At 42.3% G+C, this 23,138-nt stretch overlaps 1 protein-coding gene across 1 annotated transcript in view; it reads left to right on the forward strand.

Moving 5' to 3' along the window:
• LOC308287524 (protein kinase C delta type-like) overlaps positions 1-23,138 on the forward strand; it is a 60,857-nt gene that overhangs the window by 32,156 nt on the left and 5,563 nt on the right. The window contains exons 4-13 of the mRNA XM_080728730.1: positions 5,990-6,158; positions 11,126-11,157; positions 11,348-11,433; positions 11,636-11,765; positions 13,184-13,284; positions 14,942-15,041; positions 16,704-16,816; positions 19,584-19,757; positions 21,500-21,591; positions 22,625-22,687. Of these exons, the coding sequence (XP_080584856.1) occupies positions 5,990-6,158; positions 11,126-11,157; positions 11,348-11,433; positions 11,636-11,765; positions 13,184-13,284; positions 14,942-15,041; positions 16,704-16,816; positions 19,584-19,757; positions 21,500-21,591; positions 22,625-22,687 (1,060 nt within the window). The remainder of the gene's footprint in view (positions 1-5,989; positions 6,159-11,125; positions 11,158-11,347; positions 11,434-11,635; positions 11,766-13,183; positions 13,285-14,941; positions 15,042-16,703; positions 16,817-19,583; positions 19,758-21,499; positions 21,592-22,624; positions 22,688-23,138) is intronic.

The following is a 23,138-nucleotide window of genomic DNA, read 5'->3' on the forward strand; positions in this document are numbered from 1 at the left end:
TATGTCCAAAACTGTTTGTTTTAGATTTTTCATTTTAAAAATTATTTAAAATAGTGAAAACAGACGATCTACAAGCACACAACGACTCGCGCCGCGAGGCGTTTTGTGCTTGTAGATCTTCTGTTTTCACTACTTTTGTGCGACGGCCTTGTACGATGAAGCAGGGCTTTACTTTGCGAAAGAACATACAAATTTGAAACTTGGAGATACGAGGTTTCCACCCGACGACGACCATTTATCTCCAGTACGATCGGTGGTTGGTGAAGACGGTGCTTATCTCTGTACTTCCTGATTCTCGACACCAACTTCCTTGTTGCATCGCAGAAGGCTGCGTTCCTCACTGGCCTGCTGCTAGCTAGACGTTTGATTCTCCTGAAATGGAAACATGCTTAACACCCCAGGGGCCCTTCTATCGGGGTCTACCATCGGAATAGTCACACCCAGGGGTGTCGCACCAAATTCTGGGCCCTGGGTACAAGGATATTAACAGCGGGCCCCCCATGAATGTTCTTCATAGTGGAAGGAGGGGGTTTAATCCATTTAGACAGGGAACGCATTATTACACGTTATTTTGTGCTGTAACTATATTGAAAAATAGCAGATATACAAGCATGGCACTTTGGTGCAAGTCTTTGATATTTCAAATCCTGCTAAGGTTTTTTGAAAAACCTATGTTTCCCATCTCTAAATATTTAGTTCCAGGGACCCCCCAGAAGCAACATTTGAGTTACAAATGTTCGCTTAAAAAATACATATATTCAAAGATTTGCACACATTTTCACGACTTTTCAAAAATAGCAGATCTACAAGCTCACAGCGCGGCACTCTGTGCCGCGCTGTGAGCTTGTATATATGCTATTTTTCAATAGCTAAATAATTAAGGCCCATCCACCTGGGCCCTAGTAAATCAGTCCCACTCCTCCCCCCCCCCCCCCCCCTTGTGATGCCCCTGATCAAACCAGGGGCACATTTCACACATAGGGAGCATTACAGAAGTATTACAGCAATGTTTAACACTTCAAATGGACATAACTCGGTGACCAGTGAAAATCTGGTTCTATCAAAACGGCGAACAGTTACTGCCAACATGCCTCCTACAAATGCATTTGTAGTGCTAGTACAGTGTGTGGTGTTAAATTACTTTGAACACATTTTATTTCACAAGCACTGTCACAATCTATATGTGCAGTGCAGTCAACATATTTTGGAGAAAGCAAAGAAAAGAAAAACATGTTCTCTGACCGGGAATCGAACCCGGGCCGCGGCGGTGAGAGCGCCGAATCCTAACCACTAGACCACCAGGGAGGTGTGTGTAGGAATAGAAAGTGGAACACTTGGCCAAAGTTCACGGGGGAAGAATGCCTTCCCATACTCGATGTGTTCCTGTAAAACTACTCACTTCACTCTTACTCTCTTTCATGTCTTAACTACCACTGCTGGTGAACAGCACCCTCTAGTGGCGGTGAGTCTTCCTCTTTAAGGCAGTGGTACTCAAACATTTTCATGTCAAGGACCCCCATCTGAAAATAATTTGTGCCAGGGACCCCCAGAAGAGAATACTTATGTAAAAGCAGCACTAGAACTTTTTATGAATGAATAAAATGTCATTTTGTAATCTGTATTAGAGCAGTGTTTCTCAAACTTTTACATTTCAAGGTCTCCCCTTAACTCTGACAGTGTACAAATGGAACCAAATGGACCCGTACGGGTCCATTTGGTTCCATTTGTACACTGTCAGAGTTACAGACTTGTATGGGTCAATGTAGACCCACCCTAAAGGAACCCACAGAGTCCCTGGAATCCACTTTGAGAAACACTGTATTAGAGGATGTTAATGCAATATAACTTCTACAATTGGCATGGTTGTATTTTGTCTCCCTGCACTTCTATTGAGACATTTAGATTGTGTCAAAGGTCATGTCTCACCTATAGGCTCAGGATCTGACCTCATGGTCAAGATTCAATTTATCCCCTGACCAAGCAGGCCGGCTCTATTAGCTCAATGGTAAAAAATAAATGTCAGGAAACCAAATGTGCAGGAAACCAGTTTCAAATTCGAGGTAGAAGAGGAAAGATACTTAATGCTGCTTCAAGACAGTTCACAGTTTTACAGTTGCAACACTCCCACAAGTTCACTCACACACACAGAGAGAGCGAGACAGATAGATATATTCTTGTGCATTTATAAATGGATAGATAGGATAGAGGATAGACTAGTTAGTAGATTGACAGGAAGCACTATCTGGTCATCTAACGCCTCGACCAGCCTAAATACATAAGAACTGATGCTCAGAGCCGGGTGCATGTGCTCTTCATTTAGCATTGTTGTCGAGCCAGTTTACCCCGCGGTTTCTTCTGTCATTGCCGCCGACAAGACTATGCCGCCGCTTCAAGGGAAAGGCACAAGACAATGGGCCCAATTAATCAAGCCCTTACGACCAACTTACACCCATATTTTTATCTTACCTGCATTTAGGACGATTCCCAAGTTAGGAGTCAGATTCAGCAATATTTTTTTCATGGATTTTGAAGGGATTTTGAAGGTAAGACAGAAATATAAGCACGATTTTGTCACTTTATTTACACTATATTTACGACCAGATTGGAATCGGGCCCATTGTGACTTCACTGACTTGGGCCAATGTCTTTTGGCCTAAGTCACATTGTTTTGTGACTCAGCCAGGCCAAACAAATTGCCTAAAGTCTGGAATAAGTCAAGCTGCTCCCTAGTCCCTACACTGCAGACGTCTAGTGATTGTTCAAAGCAAAATGTCCCTGCGTGAACCTTCCTAGTGAAAGGATTAACGCAGATAACCTGTGTTGTTGTTGTAGTTCCACCTGTCTGGTGTCTGCCTGGCTCAAAGGAAGCTTGACGCCCGAAATGAACACGGTTCAGACCCGCTTGCTGATGAATGTGAACACATTCTGGGCAGTTAGCAGGAAAAAGCTATCTCTCATCTCTCTGTGGACGCGACTAAAATATGTTTATATTTCAGAGACAGAACGGAAGTAAACGGCAGCTTTTGGCCGACAGCCTGGCATAGCAACTGTGTTGTTGTGCTATGCCCAGACCTCACTACTATACACCAGACAGGGTGTTGCACCAAATTCTGGGCCCTTGGTACAAGGATTCACTGCGGGCCCCCCATGAATGTTCTTCATAGGGGGAGGGGGCTTAACCCATTTAGACTGGGAACGCATAATTTTGTGCTTTAACTATTGAAACATAGCAGATATACAAGCTCACAGTGCAGCACCATATGCCGCGCTGCAAGCTTGTAGATCTGCTATTTTTGAAAAATCATGAAAACTTGTGCAAGTCTGTGAATACCGGTATTTCAAATCCTTCTAAGGTTTTTTGAAAAACCTATGTTTCTATGTTCAGTGGTGCTCAAACCTTTTCATGTGAAGGACCCCCAACATGATATGTATTTGGCCACGGACCCCCATCTCAAAATATTTAGTTACAACATTTGAGTTACAAATGTTCGCTTGTTCGCTGTGAGATTGTATATCTATTTTTCAATAGCTAAAGTATAAAATAATTAGGGCCCCTCCACCTTGGGCCCTAGTAACTCAGTCCCACTTTCCCCCCCTTGTGACGCCCCTGTACTTCAGACATGGTGGAAGCCGGTCCACTCTTATTGCAGCCACTGGCAAAGAGCTAAAGAGGGGGAATGGTTATAGAGTTTGGGCGTCACGGTCTGCTGTCTTTTCATGGGAAGTTTGTGTGTGCGTGCGTGCGTGCATGGGTGAACCCCAACCTCTGTGTCGGGTCAAAGCAGGCCAGGAACCGTGGGCTTCAGTGTCCATTTAAGTTAAGATCCACCTAGCAGGGTTTTCCTGAAAAGCAGCACAGGCCCCCCGATATATCGCCTCTGTCGGGTGGAAACCTCAAATGTCCCAAAACTGTGTTTGCAAAAGTAGCAGATCGACAAGCTTGCCTATCTGCTACTTTTGATGCTTTTGTGTAATGCTGTGATATGATCAAGTAGCATGTTGATTTAGGAACAAAAACACAACAAGTTAAAATATGCAGATAAGAGGTTTCTGCCCGACAACAACAATATTTAGCCTAGCCTTCTGTCTGTCTGTCTTTCTATCATCTTTCATAGCTTTCTTTAAGACTTTCCCTCGTTTTCTATTTCTCTGTTTGTCTCTCTCCATCTCTCTCCCTGGCATGGCATGGCTCACCGGAACAGTGTGGAAACACGAGGCAGCCGTCAGAAGGATACCAGAGGGATCTCCCTCATCCCAACACTGTTCCCAATCACTACCTGTCACTTGCATTCTTTGTAAAGTCTACCCATCTTTTTCCAACGGCCTTCATGTCTTACTTTCCTTGCCGTCATCTCATCTCAGTTGTTTTGTGTCCGTTCTCTGTTTACCTCTCTCACGCCTCTCACCCCCCCAACCCCCCCACCCCATCATCTCTGCCCTGACCTCCGACCTCGTCCTCTTGACTTGCGTCAGCCGGAGCCACATATCCCTCAAGGCCTTAATTTATTCCCCCTCGGTTTATGTTTCATTTTAGAACGGCACAAACTCTGACCTCTGGCTCTTCATAAATGGTCTCCAGACACAGTAATTCTTGACCCGAATGAGTCATTTGGGTCATTATCAGTCATTTTGAAATGACTGATGTTGCCGCATGTCTGTGTCACCACTTTAACCATTATTTCTTGCTTTAACTATTGAAAAATAGCAGATATACAAGCTCACAGCGCGGCACCGACTGCCGCGCTGCGAGCTTGTAGATCTGCTATTTTTGAAAAATCTTGTATAGGCTATGTTTGTTAAAGCAGACATTTTTAACGCAAATCCTTCTTTCTCTTGGTCCCTGGAACTAAATATTTTCAGATGGGGGTCCGTGGTCAAATACTTATAATTCTAGGGGGTCCTTGACATGAAAAGGCTTGAGAACCACTGACAGAGAAACATAGGTTTTTCAGAAAACTGTTAGGATCTAGACGACTTTTTTTTTTTCAGGTCTAAAGTTCTCAGTCGCCACGACTGATTTGAGTCATTTGGATTCCATTGAAGCCAGCATGTCTTCTTCTATGGGATCCTATCTACAATCATATCTACAATCATATCTACACGCCTACAGTGCCTATCTCTAAGTGCATTTGCATTCCATAGAAGCCAGCATGGAAGCCTTTTTTCCGGTTATTATATCTTTCAAAGATTAGAGAAGTGGCCAAACTAGCAATATGTTTAGAAGCACCCTACTGGTCTCAGATATTTCATAAAAGCAAAGGTTTAAGCCTCATTTTGTGATTTCTTTACCTGGTTGGACGTATATAGTAACAGCAGGAACAATATTATATTAGATTGTATATTAGCAGTTATACAAGATTGTAGATGTGCTACTTTTTTCAAATTTTCAAATTTTAATCCTGAAAGGTTTTTGGACATATGAGGTTTCCACCCGACAGAGACGATATGCATCATGTCAGAATGGGAGCAGGCCTCTCATGCAGTGGACCAAATTCATGGGAAAACACAAACCAAAAGTATAGTATTGTAGGTTTCTCTGAAGTTGTGGCTGACTTGATCACCTGACTAATCCAGCGGACACAGAAGGAAGGAGGTGTATGAACTGTTAGCCCACTCTCCCCCGGACCCCCCCCCCCCCCCCCCCCATTCATTCGCTAACAGTTCATTCATACATTCACCCACAAATCAGTCTGTCTCTCCACGTTCAACCTCACTTCATTCTCATTCGCTACGAGCTAACTCACACACGCCTTCGATCCCACAGTGCAACTCAGGCGGTTTTTAAGCAGACCAACATCTCTGTTCATTCTGCAGCTGTAAGTGTTCAAACTCCCTCCTCCCTGTGGCATTTGAACTGTACTGTGATATGTGGTATCTTAACTATGCATAGTATCACAGGGGCAGAGTCACAGCGCAATAATATTGGCATAAGTGGTTAGTCCTGAGCTGAAGTGTCTAAATAACTGTGTGTTTTCTGTCTGGTTCTCAGCGTCGTGCAAGGCGTCGGTGAAGATGCCACAGGAGGACGGGGTCATGACCCTCAACAGGAGGAGAGGAGCCTTCAAGCAGCCCAAGGTCCACTTCATCAAGAACCACGAGTTCTGCGCCACCTTCTTCAGCCAGCCCACCTTCTGCTCCGTCTGCAGAGAGTTCCTCTGGTGAGTAGAGCCCTGGGTTTAGAGAGTTCCTCTGGTGAGTAGAGCCCTGGGTTTAAAGAGTTCCTCTGCTCTAGATCACTCACCACATGTGTGCACGCTGTTCACAGCTTTCAAACAAAAAAATCTGATTGGAAATCCGCATTCATGAGATAGCAGCCAAAACATTTTTCTTTTTTCAAAAAACGGCCCGAAACTCGGGCCTGGCGGCCTGGACATATGGGATAACTCGGGAAACTCGTGATAAAGCCATCAATGAGTTAAAAATAAATATGTATAATGGAAGCATTTGCAAATTGTGGCAGTCAAAGTCTGGTCACACGAGAGTGCGAGACTAGGCTACAATCCAAAATAATGTACAACGACGTGTTGTAAGCTTGTACTTTTTGGTTATGCGTGGTTATTTGTGTATTTGAAGTGGTCAACCCTGCAAAAGAATGCATGCTCAATCTTCCAGAAAATCCTTATGATCTCAGGTATTTCATAAAACCAAAGGCTACCAAAACATCATGATTGTTTTATGAGCACAACATTTATGCTGTGTCCATTTGAAGCATAACATCCATAGGAAGGTTGCAGGTGTCTTTTTGTGTTTTCCATTTCAAATCTGCTGCTAAGCCAGTCAAATGATGCTGTGAGGAGAAACTGACCCAAGATGAGGAAACAAGGAACGCCCCCTTCTGGGGGGAAAAGGGAACTATACATGATTATGTCTTGAGTGGCATGTTTTCGTCCTGTGCATGCCATTTGCACAGCAGTTTGTAAAGTGTGACATTTATCAGAATATTGTGTGAATTACAGTAATTATCTAGCCTGCTTCCAGCCCATAGACCCCGCCCACTCTCAGAGTGGACTGTTTCTCTGGTCTGGAGCTGAGTAAATGAATCTGCAGTTCAGCAAACCAAAATTGCGGCTCCTCCAATGAGCGCGGGGGGTGGGTGTGGGTTTAACGAATATCCAATCCGCGCAGCAGTTGAAACCATTCAAACGAAGTTCACACACACCAGGCAGGCAGGCACACACACACGCGCGCGTGTGCTGATGTCACCAAGCTGTTAATGTTGATTACTTGTTCCTGGTTGCAGTTCTGTGTGGAAGCAGTCACTGGCACAGACACACACACACACGCGCCGCAACCGTGCATCGCGAAAGTCCCTCCCTCGTAAATCCTTCAGAATAGGGCACAGTGTCAGACTCAAGCGTCAGCTGAGTCTGAAATCAGGCTAGTAATTATCCAGTAATTATCCCATTTTGTCTCTGTCCGGTGGAAACCTCATATGTTCAAAACGTTACTTTTCAGGATTCAAGCTGAAAAGCGAGCTTGTAATGTAAATCTTCTGATTCTTTATGTGATGCTGTAGTTTGCTGTAGTCTCCAATATGGAGATAAGAGGTTTCTGCCCAAAAGCGATGATTTGCATTGTCACAAACAAATGTCTGTCTAGACTCTAGACTAGAGCAGTGGTCCTCAACCTTTTCAGGCCGTGACCCCCCAAAATAATCATATTTTAACTGGGGACCCGTAAAATAATCATATTTTAACTGGGGATCTCCCCCACCCTGCACATGCACTTGGAATTGTTGGAGTTGGCATTACATTTAGTTTGACTCGATCTATTCCATTGTGAAAATAGCAGATCTACATGCTCACAACGCCTCGCGTTGCGAGGCGTTGTGAGCATGTAGATCGGCTATTTTCACAATTTCAGCCTCTAATTTTTGACAATTTGACCAATGTTTGACCAGAGGTACTAAAAAGGTCTTTAAATTCCTTAAATTGTCACTTTAAATATGTGCAGATACCCTCTATACACTTCAACGTTATGTTGGTTTGTTTACTGTTGAGTGAGAATTTTTTTTTTTACGTTTAGCTTAACATCTGGGGACCCCCCAAAATAATTTGAGGACCCCTCTGGGGGTCCCGACCCACAGGTTGAGAACCACTGGACTAGAGTACTGAACGAGAACAAACACACATCAGTCTGTCCGATAAAGAGAGTCAGGCTCCCAAAGGGTCCCACGACGAACAGAGAGATTTGTAGCAGCTCTGGTTTCCTTTTTTAAATGGAGCTGTCCAATGGAGTCAGTGACAATAAGAGAGCAGCAGGACTGAAGCACCGCTGAGGGAGAAGAGCCTCAGGCACACAGGGCAGCCTTGTCATGTTCCAACAGCATCAACAACACAACCTCCTCTAGGCCCAGACCACTCCTCTCCTCTCCCCTGTCAGCCTGGGAATCACTCACAGTCATGTCACTAAGCCCCTTTTCGACTGCAGCTTTAGCACCACACCACACTACACCACACTGCACCACACCACACACCACATAAAAATATCTACATTTTCCATTACACAAAAGTACCCGGTAGCACTTTATAATGAAGTACCTCAATAAAGGCTAATTAACAGCTAATAAGGCACTTATTAACAATGAATTAACAGCTAATAAGGCACATTAAGTCCTAATAGTGCATTTATAAACCCTTTACTATGCACTTATTATGAGATCAATTAACACTAATAAATCCTTAATAAAATCTTTATTATAACAGTATAAACAATTAATTAAGCCTTTATTAACACTTTATTAGGCAATTTAAAGCCACCTATTCTAAAGTGGGAACACATCGGGTACACCCGCCACTCTGACATGTCGGAAAGGAGACATGTCAGAGTGGCGGGTGTACCCGATGTGTTCCCACTTTAGAATAGGTGGCTTTAAATTGCCTAATAAAGTGTTAATAAAGGCTTAATTAATGACTTGTTGTTGTTTATACTGTTATAATAAAGATTTTATTAAGGATTTGTTAGTGTTAATTGATCTCATAATAAGTGCATAGTAAAGGGTTTCTAAATGCACAATTAGGACTCAACCGACATGTCAGAGTGGCGGGTGTACCCGATGTGTTCCCACTTTAGAATAGGTGGCTTTAAATTGCCTAATAAAGTGTTAATAAAGGCTTAATTAATTGTTTATACTGTTATAATAAAGATTTTATTAAGGATTTGTTAGTGTTAATTGATCTCATAATAAGTGCATAGTAAAGGGTTTATAAATGCACTATTAGGACTTAATGTGCCTTATTAGCTGTTAATTCATTGTTAATAAGTGCCTTATTAGCTGTTAATTAGCCTTTATTGAGGTACTTCATTATAAAGTGCTACCAAGTACCCCTATCGGTAAGAAACAAATTGACCCTTTTAACTCTGATTATAATACAATATAAATTTGTATTACAACTATCCTAAATTATAATACACTATAATGGATTATAACTGTGATTATAACACACTATAAAGTATTAATGTATTACTATGATAATTATAATACACTATAATAGATTATAATAGTGGTTATAACACAATAGACTCTATTATCATTTATTACAACTATATCCTGGTGGTCTAAATGAAAAGTCAGTGAGTGATCAGTCATTATTAAGTGTTTGGCCATGTTTGGCCCAGCTCAGACCTACTCTAGATTGGATACTTTTTAGTACCACGTTTAGTACCACTTTCACACCACTCTACCCAGGTCCTTGTAGTGGAAAACCTGGCACAAGTGGGCGGTGTGGTGTGGTGTGGTGTTGGGCCTGTGTGTGTGTGTGTGTGTGTGTGTGTGTGTGTGTGTGTGTGTGTGTGTGTGTGTGTGTGTGTGTGTGTGTGTGTGTGTGTGTGTGTGTGTGTGTGTGTAGGGCTGTCACGATTATGACATTTTACATGGCGATTTGTTGTCATTCAAATAATTGCGATTCACGATTTAATTGTGTGTCATGACAATTACATTTCTGTTTGGCTTGTAGGCTTTGAAGTTGCACATGGCAGATATGACACATAACCTAAATATACAAAGAAAGAGACTGATGTATTTGACAACTTTATATACTTTAAAGAACATTGATAGTGGAAATTAGCCGATGTACAAGCTCACAACGTGTCGCCTCGCAATGCATTGTGAGCTTGTAGATCTGCTATTTCCACTGTTTTTGAAAACGTTTGAAAATACATGAATATTTTTCAACATGGAAAATTATGGCGATTATGACAAAATAATTGCGATTAGACAATTATGTAATAATCGTGACAGGCCTGTGTCTGTGTATTGCTATACTTGTGAGGAGAAAATGCCTCCGCAAGATTAGTAGAATATGGGTTGGAAATGAGGCTAAAACATGATTTATACTTAGTTGCGTGTCAGTATCATGCACGAAAAATAGCTACAAGCTCACAACGAGCTTGTATTGTAGCTCGGTTATTCTTCGGCTCTAGGCAGACAGTAAAACATATATAAGAATGGCATTCATAAAATCGTTCTCTGCAATGTTAATGTATAGTAATACAAACGTAGCCTGGCATGGCCAGACTATTATCACTGTGTAGATAATTTTTTTGTGATGGCAGATTTGTCTAGTTTCCAGGCTAATACAAACCTGTGTGTGTGTCAGGCATGCGCACACATAGAGACATCAAAGGGGGCTTGAGCCCCAGCCCTTTCATATGTCTGTAAAAAGTGCCCTCTCCAGACCATGAATGCATTTTCTTTGGTGAAAGAAATGCAAATTCCCTCTTTCCATGCCATACCTGAAGGCAGCATTCAAGAGAATTGCCTTGTCCAAACTCTCCTGAACCTGAATGCTGCATATTATGTTGAAAGAATTGCCCTCTCTGTGTAGAAATCCATGCCATATGTCACATCTCCACTATTCACTTGATTATGCTTAGTTCAGTGTGGTATCAAGCACCAAAAATAGCCAACCTCCAAGCTCACAACGCATCGCAGCATGATGCGTTGTGAGGTCTATTTTCGATATTTTCACCAAAAGGCCCCTAACATTCTCTGCACGTCTCTGGTGTGTGTATATACACGGTATATACACACATATACTGTATAGGATGTGTGTATAAATCACATTAAGTGTTTTTTTATTTTTCATGTATCACCAATTTATTCTGTCCTCTCTCTGTCACACAGGGGGCTCAACAAGCAAGGCTACAAGTGCAGACGTGAGTCTTTCTTTCTTGGCAGCACTTTCCAGCCTTTCTGTGCATGACATCAACATTTGTATTAGTATAGCATACTGCATAGTGCATACATGTGATGTTTTGATTCAATCATCTCAAGTCTAAACCCATCCATCTCCTTCCATCTCAATGAACTAAACGCAACCATTGGACGATCTCTCTCTTCACCCAGAATGCAATGCGGCGATTCACAAGAAATGTATCGACAAAGTCATCGGCAGGTGCACGGGGACGGCGGCCAACAGTCGAGACACCGTGGTGAGTGTTCGCACCGTAGAAAATATGGATGGTGGGAAGTGATGACGTCACCCTTGGTTTCTATCAGAGCGAAAATTACGCTTTTTTTGCCCTCGTAATGGTACCCAAGGAAGGCTATTGACTGCCAACCGTCAGCCAATAGCTATGTGATGCTCTGGTTTGGCACACTGTAAAGCCTGACTGGAGTTGTGTGTTGTTACAGTTCCAGAAGGAGCGCTTTAAGATCGACATGCCTCACCGCTTCAAATACTACAACTACAAGAGTCCAACCTTCTGTGATCACTGTGGCAGTCTGCTGTGGGGGCTGATGAAGCAGGGCCTGAAATGTGAAGGTGGGTCTGTACAAGCAGGGCCTGAAATGTGAAGGTGGGTCTGTACAAGCAGGGCCTGAAATGTGAAGGTGGGTCTGTACAAGCAGGGCCTGAAATGTGAAGGTGGGTCTGTACAAGCAGGGCCTGAAATGTGAAGGTGGGTCTGTACAAGCAGGGCCTGAAATGTGAAGGTGGGTCTGTACAAGCAGGGCCTGAAATGTGAAGGTGGGTCTGTACAAGCAGGGCCTGAAATGTGAAGGTGGGTCCGCGCCATGCAGATTTAGGAAACCTCCGAATGTCCAAAATCGCTACTTTTCAGGATACAAACGCAAAAGTAGCAGATCCATACGTTTTCCCCTAGTCTGTGGGTCTTCCCCTCTTATCCCTCCATCCACCAACTATATTTATTAAATCTGACAAAGACAAAAGCAAACAAACAAGCTTATAAAATTACAGCACATATAAAATAACTACCGTACATATATTTTAAGACAGATAAGACAGAGGGTGGCTGTATATTCCTCTTTTCCCCTATTATTCGATATATTGATTCAATACTTTATTAATCAGAAATGTAAAGGACACACGTGGTACAGCAAGACATTAGGGCCAAAATGATTTTAACGAAAACGTCCTGGGGACATTGTGGTCCTATGTATTCAATCAACATACAAAAATTAACACAATTATGTCATCAACAAATACAAACACTATATGTACAAAAGAGATGGGGGGAATTACATTTACCTCCCTTTTGGTCTCCTGATAGATGTTTTTCCAGGCCAATTTTGAAAGAACCCAGTGTTTTACACATCTTTTTAATGGACGCTGTCAGTCAGGGCATTCTGCATTTTGGTGGCAGTGCAGTAGTATTAGAACCTTCCCATGTTTGTTCTAAATCTGGGTGGCGCCACCGATTACTGTTGTTCCTCTTGTCTTAGGGGTGGGCGATATGGAAAAATACAATATCACAATATTATCCCAAGCTGTATCACGATACACGATTTTATCACGATTCTTTTTCACGTTGGTTTTTATGGTTATTTTTCAAGTTACTTGACTCTCTGGGTTCCTTTTGGGAGGTCTAAATTGAACTTTACAAGTATGTAACTCTGACAGTGTACAAATGAAACCAAATGGACCCTTACGGGTCCATTTGGTTTCATTTGTATACTGTCAGAGTTAAGTGGAGACCTTGAGATTTTAAAGTTTGAGAACTACTGATTTAGACCAAAATGCAGGTTTAAATTGAATTATGCAATGAATCTCTGTATTAACGATTAAACAGGATTTTTTACAAGGCTCCCTCAATTGTATCACGATATATACGATATCTCTGAAAAGGCATATCATGGAGACATTGTATCGTCTCAACGATAATTATCACCATATCGCCTACCCCTATCTTGTCTGACCTTGTCTTCCCCTCCTGCCCTCAGACTGTGGTATGAACGTCCATAAGGACTGTCAGAAGAAAGTGGCCAACCTGTGCGGCATCAACCAGAAGCTCCTGGCAGAGGCTCTCTCTCAAGTCAGCCAGGTACGTTCCAAGGGAAACACAGCGGGGCGGGGGTGCATCATTCTCTACAGCAGTGGTTCTCAAACTTTTTTGGCTGCAGTATCCCCTTAGTACCTTCCCCTGACTATACAGCATTTTGCTTATCAAAAGCTCATCAAAAGTCCAGTCCCAATGCCAATATGTCTAAAATAAAACTGTATAATGGCAAATAAACATTGCTTTCTATTCAATAACAGTTAACTAGTCAAGGTATTGATGTAATTTGGTTTTACAATGTACAGATGAGCAGGTTAACACAAAGACTGTCAATGTTTTGTCATTAACCATAAATACATATTCCCATTATCTCCTGTACCCCCTGCAGTACACCTAGGGGTACCCGTACCCCCATTTGAGAAACACTGACTCTGCAGCAATGGTTCCCAAACAGTGCGTTTCATGAATGAACAGTTCATTAATAAATAAAACAGAAATCTAAGAAATTCATAAATTAGAAAACAAATGTAGTTGTGGAAATAGCCGATCTACAAGCTCACAATGTGGCGCGAAGCGACGTGCTGTGAGCTTGTAGATCTGCTGTTTTCTCTAGGTTGTGTCCCGGGTAAACGTAAATCCCTCTTTTGGGTCACAAGCTAAAATGTTTGGGAACCACTGTTCTACAGCAATGGGGGTCAGGAGTGGATACAGTGGACCCCCGCCAGAGGGGGGTCCCCAAATGATTTTGGGGGGGTCCCCCGATTGTTTTCTCACTCAACAGTAAACAAAAGTGTACAGTGCTGTATATAACAGTTTCTCAAATGGGAGTACGTGTACCCCTAGGGGTACGCGGAGGTACTGCAGGGGGTACTTGAAAATGCCCCCCCAAAAAGACAGTAAAAATCATGATGATATTATTCATAGTTAAATAATTTAAAAAAAAACATTGAATTAGGAGGGGGGAAAACGTACTGTTATGTTTAGTGATGACACATGGAGAAATTGGTGTGAGCCTGATAGTTGCCACCCCAAATTACATAGTACCGGGCACCTGTTATGTGCTTGAAGGTTTTATTGACATGAAAACTGGACTGAAATGTTTTGGCCACAGTGTTGAAAATACATCTGCTCAGTGCTCAGGAGGCACAGTTTGAAACTCTTTCACTCTATTAATTATTTGTGATTTTATATTCTTGAAATGGGGGTTATCATATAGGCCTACCACTATTTATTGGCTTAATTGGAATTTTATGAGCAAAATGTTGTCGGGTAAAGGGGGTACTTAGATTCAGAAATCAGGGAAAGGGGGTACTCAAGCCAAAAAAGATTGAGAAACACTGGTATATAATGTTCAAACACTGGCCAAATTGTATTGTATTTCCTAAGAAAGAGGCAAGCATTTCTGAAAATATCTGATCTATGCAAGGCGTGCATTGTTGGCTGTTTTCACAATATTTATCTGTGGAACAGAGTCAAACTAAATATAATGCCTCAATTCCTACAACTCCAAGTGCTTGTCAGGGTGGGGGGGTCCCCAGATCAAATATGATTCTTTTGGGGGGTCATCACTGCCTGAACAGATTTGGAACTCTTGTTCTGCAGTTGTTAGAGGAGATTATTATTATGTGATATATGTCTGTTCTCTACGATATATATGAATAAATGACACAGAAATGTAATAAATCTCTTAACCTCCCCCCAGAAATCCATGAAGAAACCTGACAACTCCAATGCAACGACAGAGCCAGAGCCCACAGATGTAGGGATCTACGAGGATTTCAAGAGTGGAGCGGACTCTAGTGGTGAGAAGCTGTCATTGCAGTAACCCTGAAAATACACCGGCGTTACAGTTGACATTCGCAAATCGTTGTATGAATTTGCATGCGTCTTTGCATGTTGTTACATGTGGGACCCAATGTGCCCACATGTATAGCAGAATATGAGAAACTGTCAGGGCAGAAACCTTGTATCTCCAAGTTTTTCCGCAAAGTAAAGTCCTGCTTTATCATACAAGATTGTCGCACAAAACTAGTGAAAATAGCAGATCTACAAGCACACAACACCTCGCACCGCGAGGCGTTGTGTGCTTGTAGATCTGCTATTTTTCACTAGTTTGAATCATTTTTAAAATGATGATACAAAACGAACGGTTTTGGACATACAACGTTTCCACCCGACAACGACGATATATATACTTTGTATAAATGTTCTACTGTTTCTAATGTGGAGCTGCTCTTAAAGAGACTGCTTTGAACAAACTACTTTTTTTTGCTGTGGTCTTGGGCTTCAATGCAACAGTCGGCAGTAGCTTGAATCTAGACGAATGATGCCTTGAATTTTATACTGTGCGATGACGCGCAGTTTGAATACTGATAAAGTGAGCCCGGCACACTTCATTAGTATTCAACGTCAGGTCTATTGTTAAGTCACTGTGTGAATTGTCACCTCAAGAAAGACAATAACCACACATATCTTCACATCAGACGCCACGCAACATTACCACGAAACAAGTCTATTGAAGTCCACTTTCTAGCTGCCCTGAGCAGCCCCATCTCCTGCGTATCAGATACGCTCCATTGAAGGTTTCTCGAGGGCATGCGTTTTTTTGAGCGGTGCAAACCGCTCCTATAAGTGGCTGTGCGTGTGTCTGTAGCCTTTTTTTGAGCGGTGCAAACCGCTCTATAAGTGGCTGTGCGTGTGTCTGTAGCCTTTTTCCTCAGCGTTTTGCCATAGTAAAATGTGTGTACGTAGCATCATGTTTGTCTAGTGATGTCATATGTTGTATGTCTGTAGCCTTTTTCCTCAGCGTTTTGCCATAGCAAAACATGTGTGTGTAGCATAGCCTGTACATCCTAGACTTAAATCCTAGTCTGAAGATGTTATGCAAGCACGACCACCGCTCACTTCACATTGGGTGTGATTTTAGTTTTTCTTAACGTCATACAATGTATAATGTGTTCCACGGTAGAACACATCACTGGCTTAGAGATGGCGTTATGCCTGATTTACACTTAGTTGTGCCCCGGCGCACTGAAAGATCGCTGATCTACAAGCTCACAACGCAGTGCAATGCGCTGAAAGCTTGCATATCTGCTATTGTGGGCTAATGTTCCGCTTAAGGGCCGATGCACACTCCACTTTTAGAGACAAATTATTTTGGTTCGACTCTGTCCAAACTATAATATGACGTCATTCAGAGGTTCGTGGGGGGGAGGGTTACCGCCATTAATTCGGCTGTTCGGTGCTGCCGAGTCTCTCCGACCCGAACCGAGATAAATTAGTCTCTAAAAGTGGAGTATGCATTGACCCTAAAGGCCCATTCCCACTGGGCCAGATAACAGCCTTTAGGCTTGTGGTTAAATATGGAAAAATAAATAAACACATTAGCATTCATGAAATCGCTGTCTTAAAATGTCAAAGTCTTCACAAGTAGTAATTAAAACCTGTATGTGTGTTCGTTCTAGCAGGGAACAACAAGGCGGCTGACGGTTCAGGTCCAGCTCTGTCTCAGAAGACCCGTCTCACCATCAACCACCTGGTGTTCCACAAGGTGCTGGGCAAAGGCAGCTTTGGCAAGGCAAGCAACCGCAACCGCAACCACTACCACGCTCCTCATCCAATAACATATCAACTACCAAATGCTCCTCATCCAATAACATATCAACCACTACCACGCTCCTCATCCAATAACATATCAACCACTACCACGCTCCTCATCCAATAACATATCAACCACTACCACGCTCCTCATCCAATAACATATCAACCACTACCACGCTCCTCATCCAATAACATATCAACTACCAAATGCTCCTCATCCAATAACATATCAACCACTACCACGCTCCTCATCCAATAACATATCAACCACTACCACGCTCCTCATCCAATAACATATCAACCACTACCACGCTCCTCATCCAATAACATATCAACCACTACCACGCTCCTCATCCAATAACATATCAACTACCAAATGCTCCTCATCCAATAACATATCAACTACCACCACGCTCTTCATCCAATAACATATCACTGTGGCTGTCGCGCATATCATGGAAAATGTTAATATCCTAGTCAGGGTGGACAAGTGTTGACAATTTATTTGGAAGATTTGGGCAGAGTAACAGCAGTGGTGGAAAAAGTACTAAATTTCTTTAAATTAAGTAAAAGCGTATAGAAATACTCTGTAAAGTCCAGAATTAAAACAATTTACAGTTTAGGCATTTAGCAGATGCTCTTAATCCAGAGCGACTTACAATAAGCAATCAATACATCAACATCAATATCTCAAATACATAGAAATAGTAATCTAAGAAAAAGAACGTAGGTAGACCAAGCACCTATTAAATAAAAAACTTTATATAAAACCTAAACAAATACTATCTAACAAAAACCTCTCTCCCCATTTCCTGTCCGCCTATACTGTCCTATCAATAAAGGCATAAAAGCAACAAAGAATCTTTTAAAAAAGAGAAAATAGCAGATCTACAAGCAAAAACTGAAACGGTTAAAACATGGAGATAAAAGGTTTCTGCCCGACAGCAACACTAGGGAATTTAAGGAAACCGTTTCTACTACCGCGGCGTGATGCGGGACTACGGCTGCTATTGCAGTCCAAATCGTTAAGCAAACAGCCGTCGGCGACGGGGTCCCACCCCTTTTACTGAACACTTTGGTTCCCATGGCGACGCGACTATGGAGCAGACGTTTTAGGCGCAATGTGGAAAGGGAGCTTCTGGCGTAGTACATATGGCTGCGATGGCGGCAGGTTGATCTATCGAGCGCTGATCATTTCCGGTTGACGTTGTCATCTGCCGTAGCCGTACAAAGCTTAAATAGCCTAATATCAGGCCTAATACTTTACATCCATTCAATATTATTTCACACCCTACTAATACCATACAACTATTAAATATGATCTCACATCCCTACTAATACCACACACATATTCACCATGGTCCTACTAATAATTTCATGGACACTTTATTCTGTGCACACCCAATGCTTGCCAGCTGGCATACTTTACATGTTGATAACTTCAGCCAGAACGTAGGGGTAGGGAGATGGTTATCATTCAGGTCCAACGAAAAATGTGCCAAAACTCATTTTGAAAGCAACATATTTCATTTGTAGATGTTGATTTGTGACAGCCTGACAGGTTTACTCAGGCCTGGAGGTTCTAGGGTGGGTGGGGTGGGGTGGGGTGGGGTGGAATCATGCTTCTGCTTTTTCTCTGCAATGAAATATTGTATGTATACGTCTCCAAGTGGTTACAGAAATGTGCTCGTCTCTGTTCCTTTTTTACAAATCGTCTCCGTCGGGTAAAAACCTCATATCTCCAAAACTGTTACAGTTTACAGTTTAGGCATTTAGCAGACGCTTTTAATCCAAAGCGACTTACAATAAGCAGATAATACATCACTATAATAAACAAGATAACATGTCAGAACATCAACAACAATATAACAAATGCATATGAATATCAATACAAAAAAAAACCAATATAATCAGTAAAGAAAAAAGGATTCTAAAAAAAGGAAAAAAATAAAAAGGAAAATTCAGGATTCAAATAAAATCAAATGAAAACTGCTAAAGTAGCAGATCGATAGTGGATCTGCTTTTGATCAAGTAGTTTTACGGGGAGAAAATATGGAGATAAAAGGTGTCTGCCCGACGGCAACAAAATGGAACACAGTTTTCAACTAGACCAGTGGTTCTCAACCTGTGGGTCGGGACCACAGCATAACGTTTAAGTGTATAGAGGGCATCTATCTGCACATTTCTAAAGTGACAATTTAAGGACTTTTTAAATACCTCCAAAATGACAAATTAAACATTGGCCAAATTGTCAAATATGAGAGGCAGAAATTGTGAAAATAGCTGATCTACATGCTCACAACGCCTCACAACGCGAGGCGTTGTGAGCATGTAGATCGGCTATTTCCACAATAGAACCGTTTTGTACAAAATGTAATGTCTCAACTCTTAGTTTTTTGATTGATTGATTGATTGAAGACTTTATTAGAAGAAGTTTGCATAGGAAAAAGTACAGTTTCATGACGGTACAGTTCACTGGTACAAGGTCTACTAAAAGGAGATCCTAGAAAAGACTAAGCTTATTTCCATAGGAAACCATTTAAGTATCTCATATAACATTGAATGATAGACGGATAGAACACAGTACTATGCAGTAGGGTGCAGTAGTATGCTTGTCAGGGTGGGGGGTCCCCAGTTAAAATATGATTATTTTGGGCGTCGCGGCCTGGAAAGGTTGAGAATCACTGTTCTCCTAGACTAGACTGCAACAATCTGTTGAGTTGACCCCCTCCATCCATCTGTAGGTGCTGCTGGCGGAGCTGAAAGGCCGGGGGGAGTACTACGCCGTGAAGGCCCTGAAGAAGGACGTGGTTCTGATGGACGACGACATAGAATGCACCATGGTGGAGAAGAGGGTCCTGGCCCTGGCCTGGGACAACCCCTTCCTCACGCACCTCTACTCCACCTTCCAGACTAAGGTAAATGTCTTTCTCTACTCCACCTTCCAGACCAAGGTAAATGTCTTTCTCTACTCCACCTTCCAGACCAAGGTAAATGTCTTTCTCTACTCCACCTTCCAGACCAAGGTAAATGTCTTTCTCTACTCCACCTTCCAGACCAAGGTAAATGTCTTTCTTCAAATGCCTTCGAACAGCTAGAGCAGGGGTCTTCAAAGTTTGTGTATGTGTATATATCTTCCTTTAGAGGCATTATTTGCTTTCTTAGCTCTATAGTTTGAAGTGTCTTGATTTTGACTAAAATGGCACCACATTCACCTGAGGTACACTTTATATGTGTGTGTGTGTGTGTGTGTGTGTGTGTGTGTGTGTGTGTGTGTGTGTGTGTGTGTGTGTGTGTGTGTGTGTGTGTGTGTGTGTGCGCGCACGTGCATGTGTGTGAATTACATATATGTATTTGATGAATTTCATTGCTCCTGCAATGACAATTAAGGCATTGAGAGTGCCAGTCCCTTTCCCATGATGCACCAGTCTCCCCCTTTATAGGTGTGCCAGGAACCTAGTTTCTATCAGGTATTTTTATCGGTGTGCCAAGAACCTAGTTTCTACGAGGTATTTTTAAGGAAGCGCCACAAAAAAGTGTAAAGTCTCAAGGAGGCAAAAATCCAAGGCAAAAAGATGAAAGAATATACAGTTTTAATGCCTTCAAAAAGCTATTTTTCAACGGTTTGTTCAGGCAAGAGAACAACCTTGGCTTAAAACATACAGACTGCTGCCTGAGGAAGAGTTATAACACTTGAAATGCATTTCTGAGTTGTCGGTACGTTTTTAAGCCATCGGTACGTCGGTACGTGCTTAAAGCTATCCACTGAGGCTTTAATCTGCTCCTTGGAAATGCAGGTCCCACACAGAATTTCCTTGCAGTGATATTAGTCTGGTCATGCTAGGCTAACGTTGGTGCCCCTCTCTTTTGGGCATCTCAATATAGGCAACAATTTTTAAAACCTGTCTAAATTGTTCAAGTGATTAAAAAGTGTGTTCCCTGACCGGGAAACGAACCCGGGCCGCGGCGGTGAGAGCGCCGAATCCTAACCACTAGACCACCAGGGAGTGGTGTCAGCTGGCAGTAAGATGATCACCTCCTCTTGGCCAAACGTCAGGCTTTAACCCCCCCCCCTTCCCTTCCCTCTCCTGCTCCTCTCTCATACTCAGTGCACTCAGTTTGTGTCTCGCATTTAAATCATGATCCTTCTCTGTGTTCACTTAACTCTTGGGTCTTCAACAGGGGGTCTGGGACCCCTAGGGGGTCCTCAGAGTTACTACATCCTCCAAATCTTTGTGTGATAGAAACGTTTTTCTATTTTTTTATATTAACCACTTGAATACTAGCATCCATATCCTGAGAACTTTAGCCCAAAATAGCAGATCTACAAGCTCACAACGCCTCGCGCTGCGAGGTGTTGTGAGCTTGTAGATCGGCTATTTTCGGCAAAGAGCTTTAGTGTAGAGGGGGAAAAGAGTAGACTAAGTACAGAGTGAAATGTCAAGTTAAGTATTGACAGTTCAAGTGGTTAAATATCTGAAAACACAAATTGAAATGAATCCAAAATACACTGATGATTGTGCTGTCAAACAATTTAACTATATGGAATCTATGAAAAGGTTGCGGGGGTCCCTGCTTCATCTCTCTCTCAACTAAGGGGTCCCTGGCCTGAAAACGTTGAAGACCCCAGAGTTAAATCATGTTCCCTCTGTGTGTTCAGGAGCACCTGTTCTTTGTGATGGAGTACCTGAATGGAGGAGACCTGATGTTTCACATCCAGGACAAAGGCCGCTTCGATCTCAACAGAGCAACGTGAGTACACTGGGCTGATAACGCCTTCAAACCTGAAGCCATGTCTTCTGTTCTAGTCGCTTCTATCGCTTCACTTTAGTCTTGCTGGTCAGCGCTGGAAAAAAAAGATGTCACGTCAGAATCAAGGCGAAACACTTGAAAAAAAGGGAGTCCCCAAAACCAAACACCCAAAACATTTCCGTGTCTCTGGACAACATCAACGCTGATTGGCTGTCAGGACGCGATGGGTGGAGTCAGGGGAAGCGAAGGTCACTTCACTTGGATTTTTCCAACTGGGGCGAAGATACCGAGGCGAGCGTTCGCGTCGTTTGCGTCGCCCCGGTCAAGTAATTTGCGCTGAGCCCGGTCAGGTGTCATCCCGTCTTTGCGATCACTTTGTATGTAATCGCGCCGCTCGAACTATCCAGGTGTGAACAAAGCATAACATGCACGCGCGCACACACACACACACACACACACACACACACACACACACACACACACACACACACACACACACACACACACACACACACACACACACACACACACACATAGTGGTTCTTCTGTTGTGGTTTAGGTGCTGCAGTATATAGCAGCGGTTCTCAAACTTTACTGATGCGACCTCCAAAATAATCACATTTCGACCCCAAAATAATCTGAACTGGGGACCATTTTTTTATAGTTTGTTGTAGTTTGTTGTAGTAGTGTAATGTATGAATGAATGAACCATTGTAAAGCGCTTTGAGCACTTGGAAAAGCGCTATAAAAATGCAATTCATTATTATTAATTCATTAGTTTGTTGATTACTTTTGACACAGTATAAGTCTTATTTTTATATTTAGCTTTTCTATTTTAGAGGTATTAAAAAGGCCTTGGACCAAGCACCGTTTTGGTTTTAAGTGGGTGTTTCTCACCACTCACTCACTACTACCCACTAACAACACATCAGCAGAGTGTCCGTCAACTAGATCTTAATGCGTTGCAAATGCGAGCATGATTGCAATCTCCCAGTGACTAATTGTTGTTGTGCATTAATATCTCCTCTCTCAGGTTCTATGCTTCTGAGATCGTGGTGGGACTGCAGTTCCTGCACTCTAAAGGCATCATCTACAGGTAGGATACACACTGGGGCCAGTCTATATATATATACTAATGCAGCTAACTAACTCCTTGTTTTAACATGGCTGGGGATGTCTAGCTCAGCTAGGCTAGATACACACAAGCTCCTCTCTCTGCTGGGCCAAGCACTTCTAGAGTCCTCTGGGGACATTTAACTGTAATCACACTAATTGATTTAATAATAATTAAAAAAAAAGTCTATTTTTTTCTTTTATTCATGTTGATTCGTCTTTCTCTTTTTTATGATCCAGGATAAACACAAATGATTGATAGAATATCTAATTGATAGAAGAATCATTAAGACAGTAATTGACAGTTGCAAGCCTACACTGGACTGGAATGGAGGGCGGGACTTGGCTAACAGTCATAGTCTTTAGAATAAATTTCCATTTAGCTTTAGTCATATTATCATATCATCTGAGTTGACTAAATATCATGAGATTTT

This window comes from Nannobrachium achirus, assembly GCF_963921795.1.
Source record: "Nannobrachium achirus genome assembly, chromosome: 6".
NCBI classification, from domain to species: domain Eukaryota; kingdom Metazoa; phylum Chordata; class Actinopteri; order Myctophiformes; family Myctophidae; genus Nannobrachium; species Nannobrachium achirus.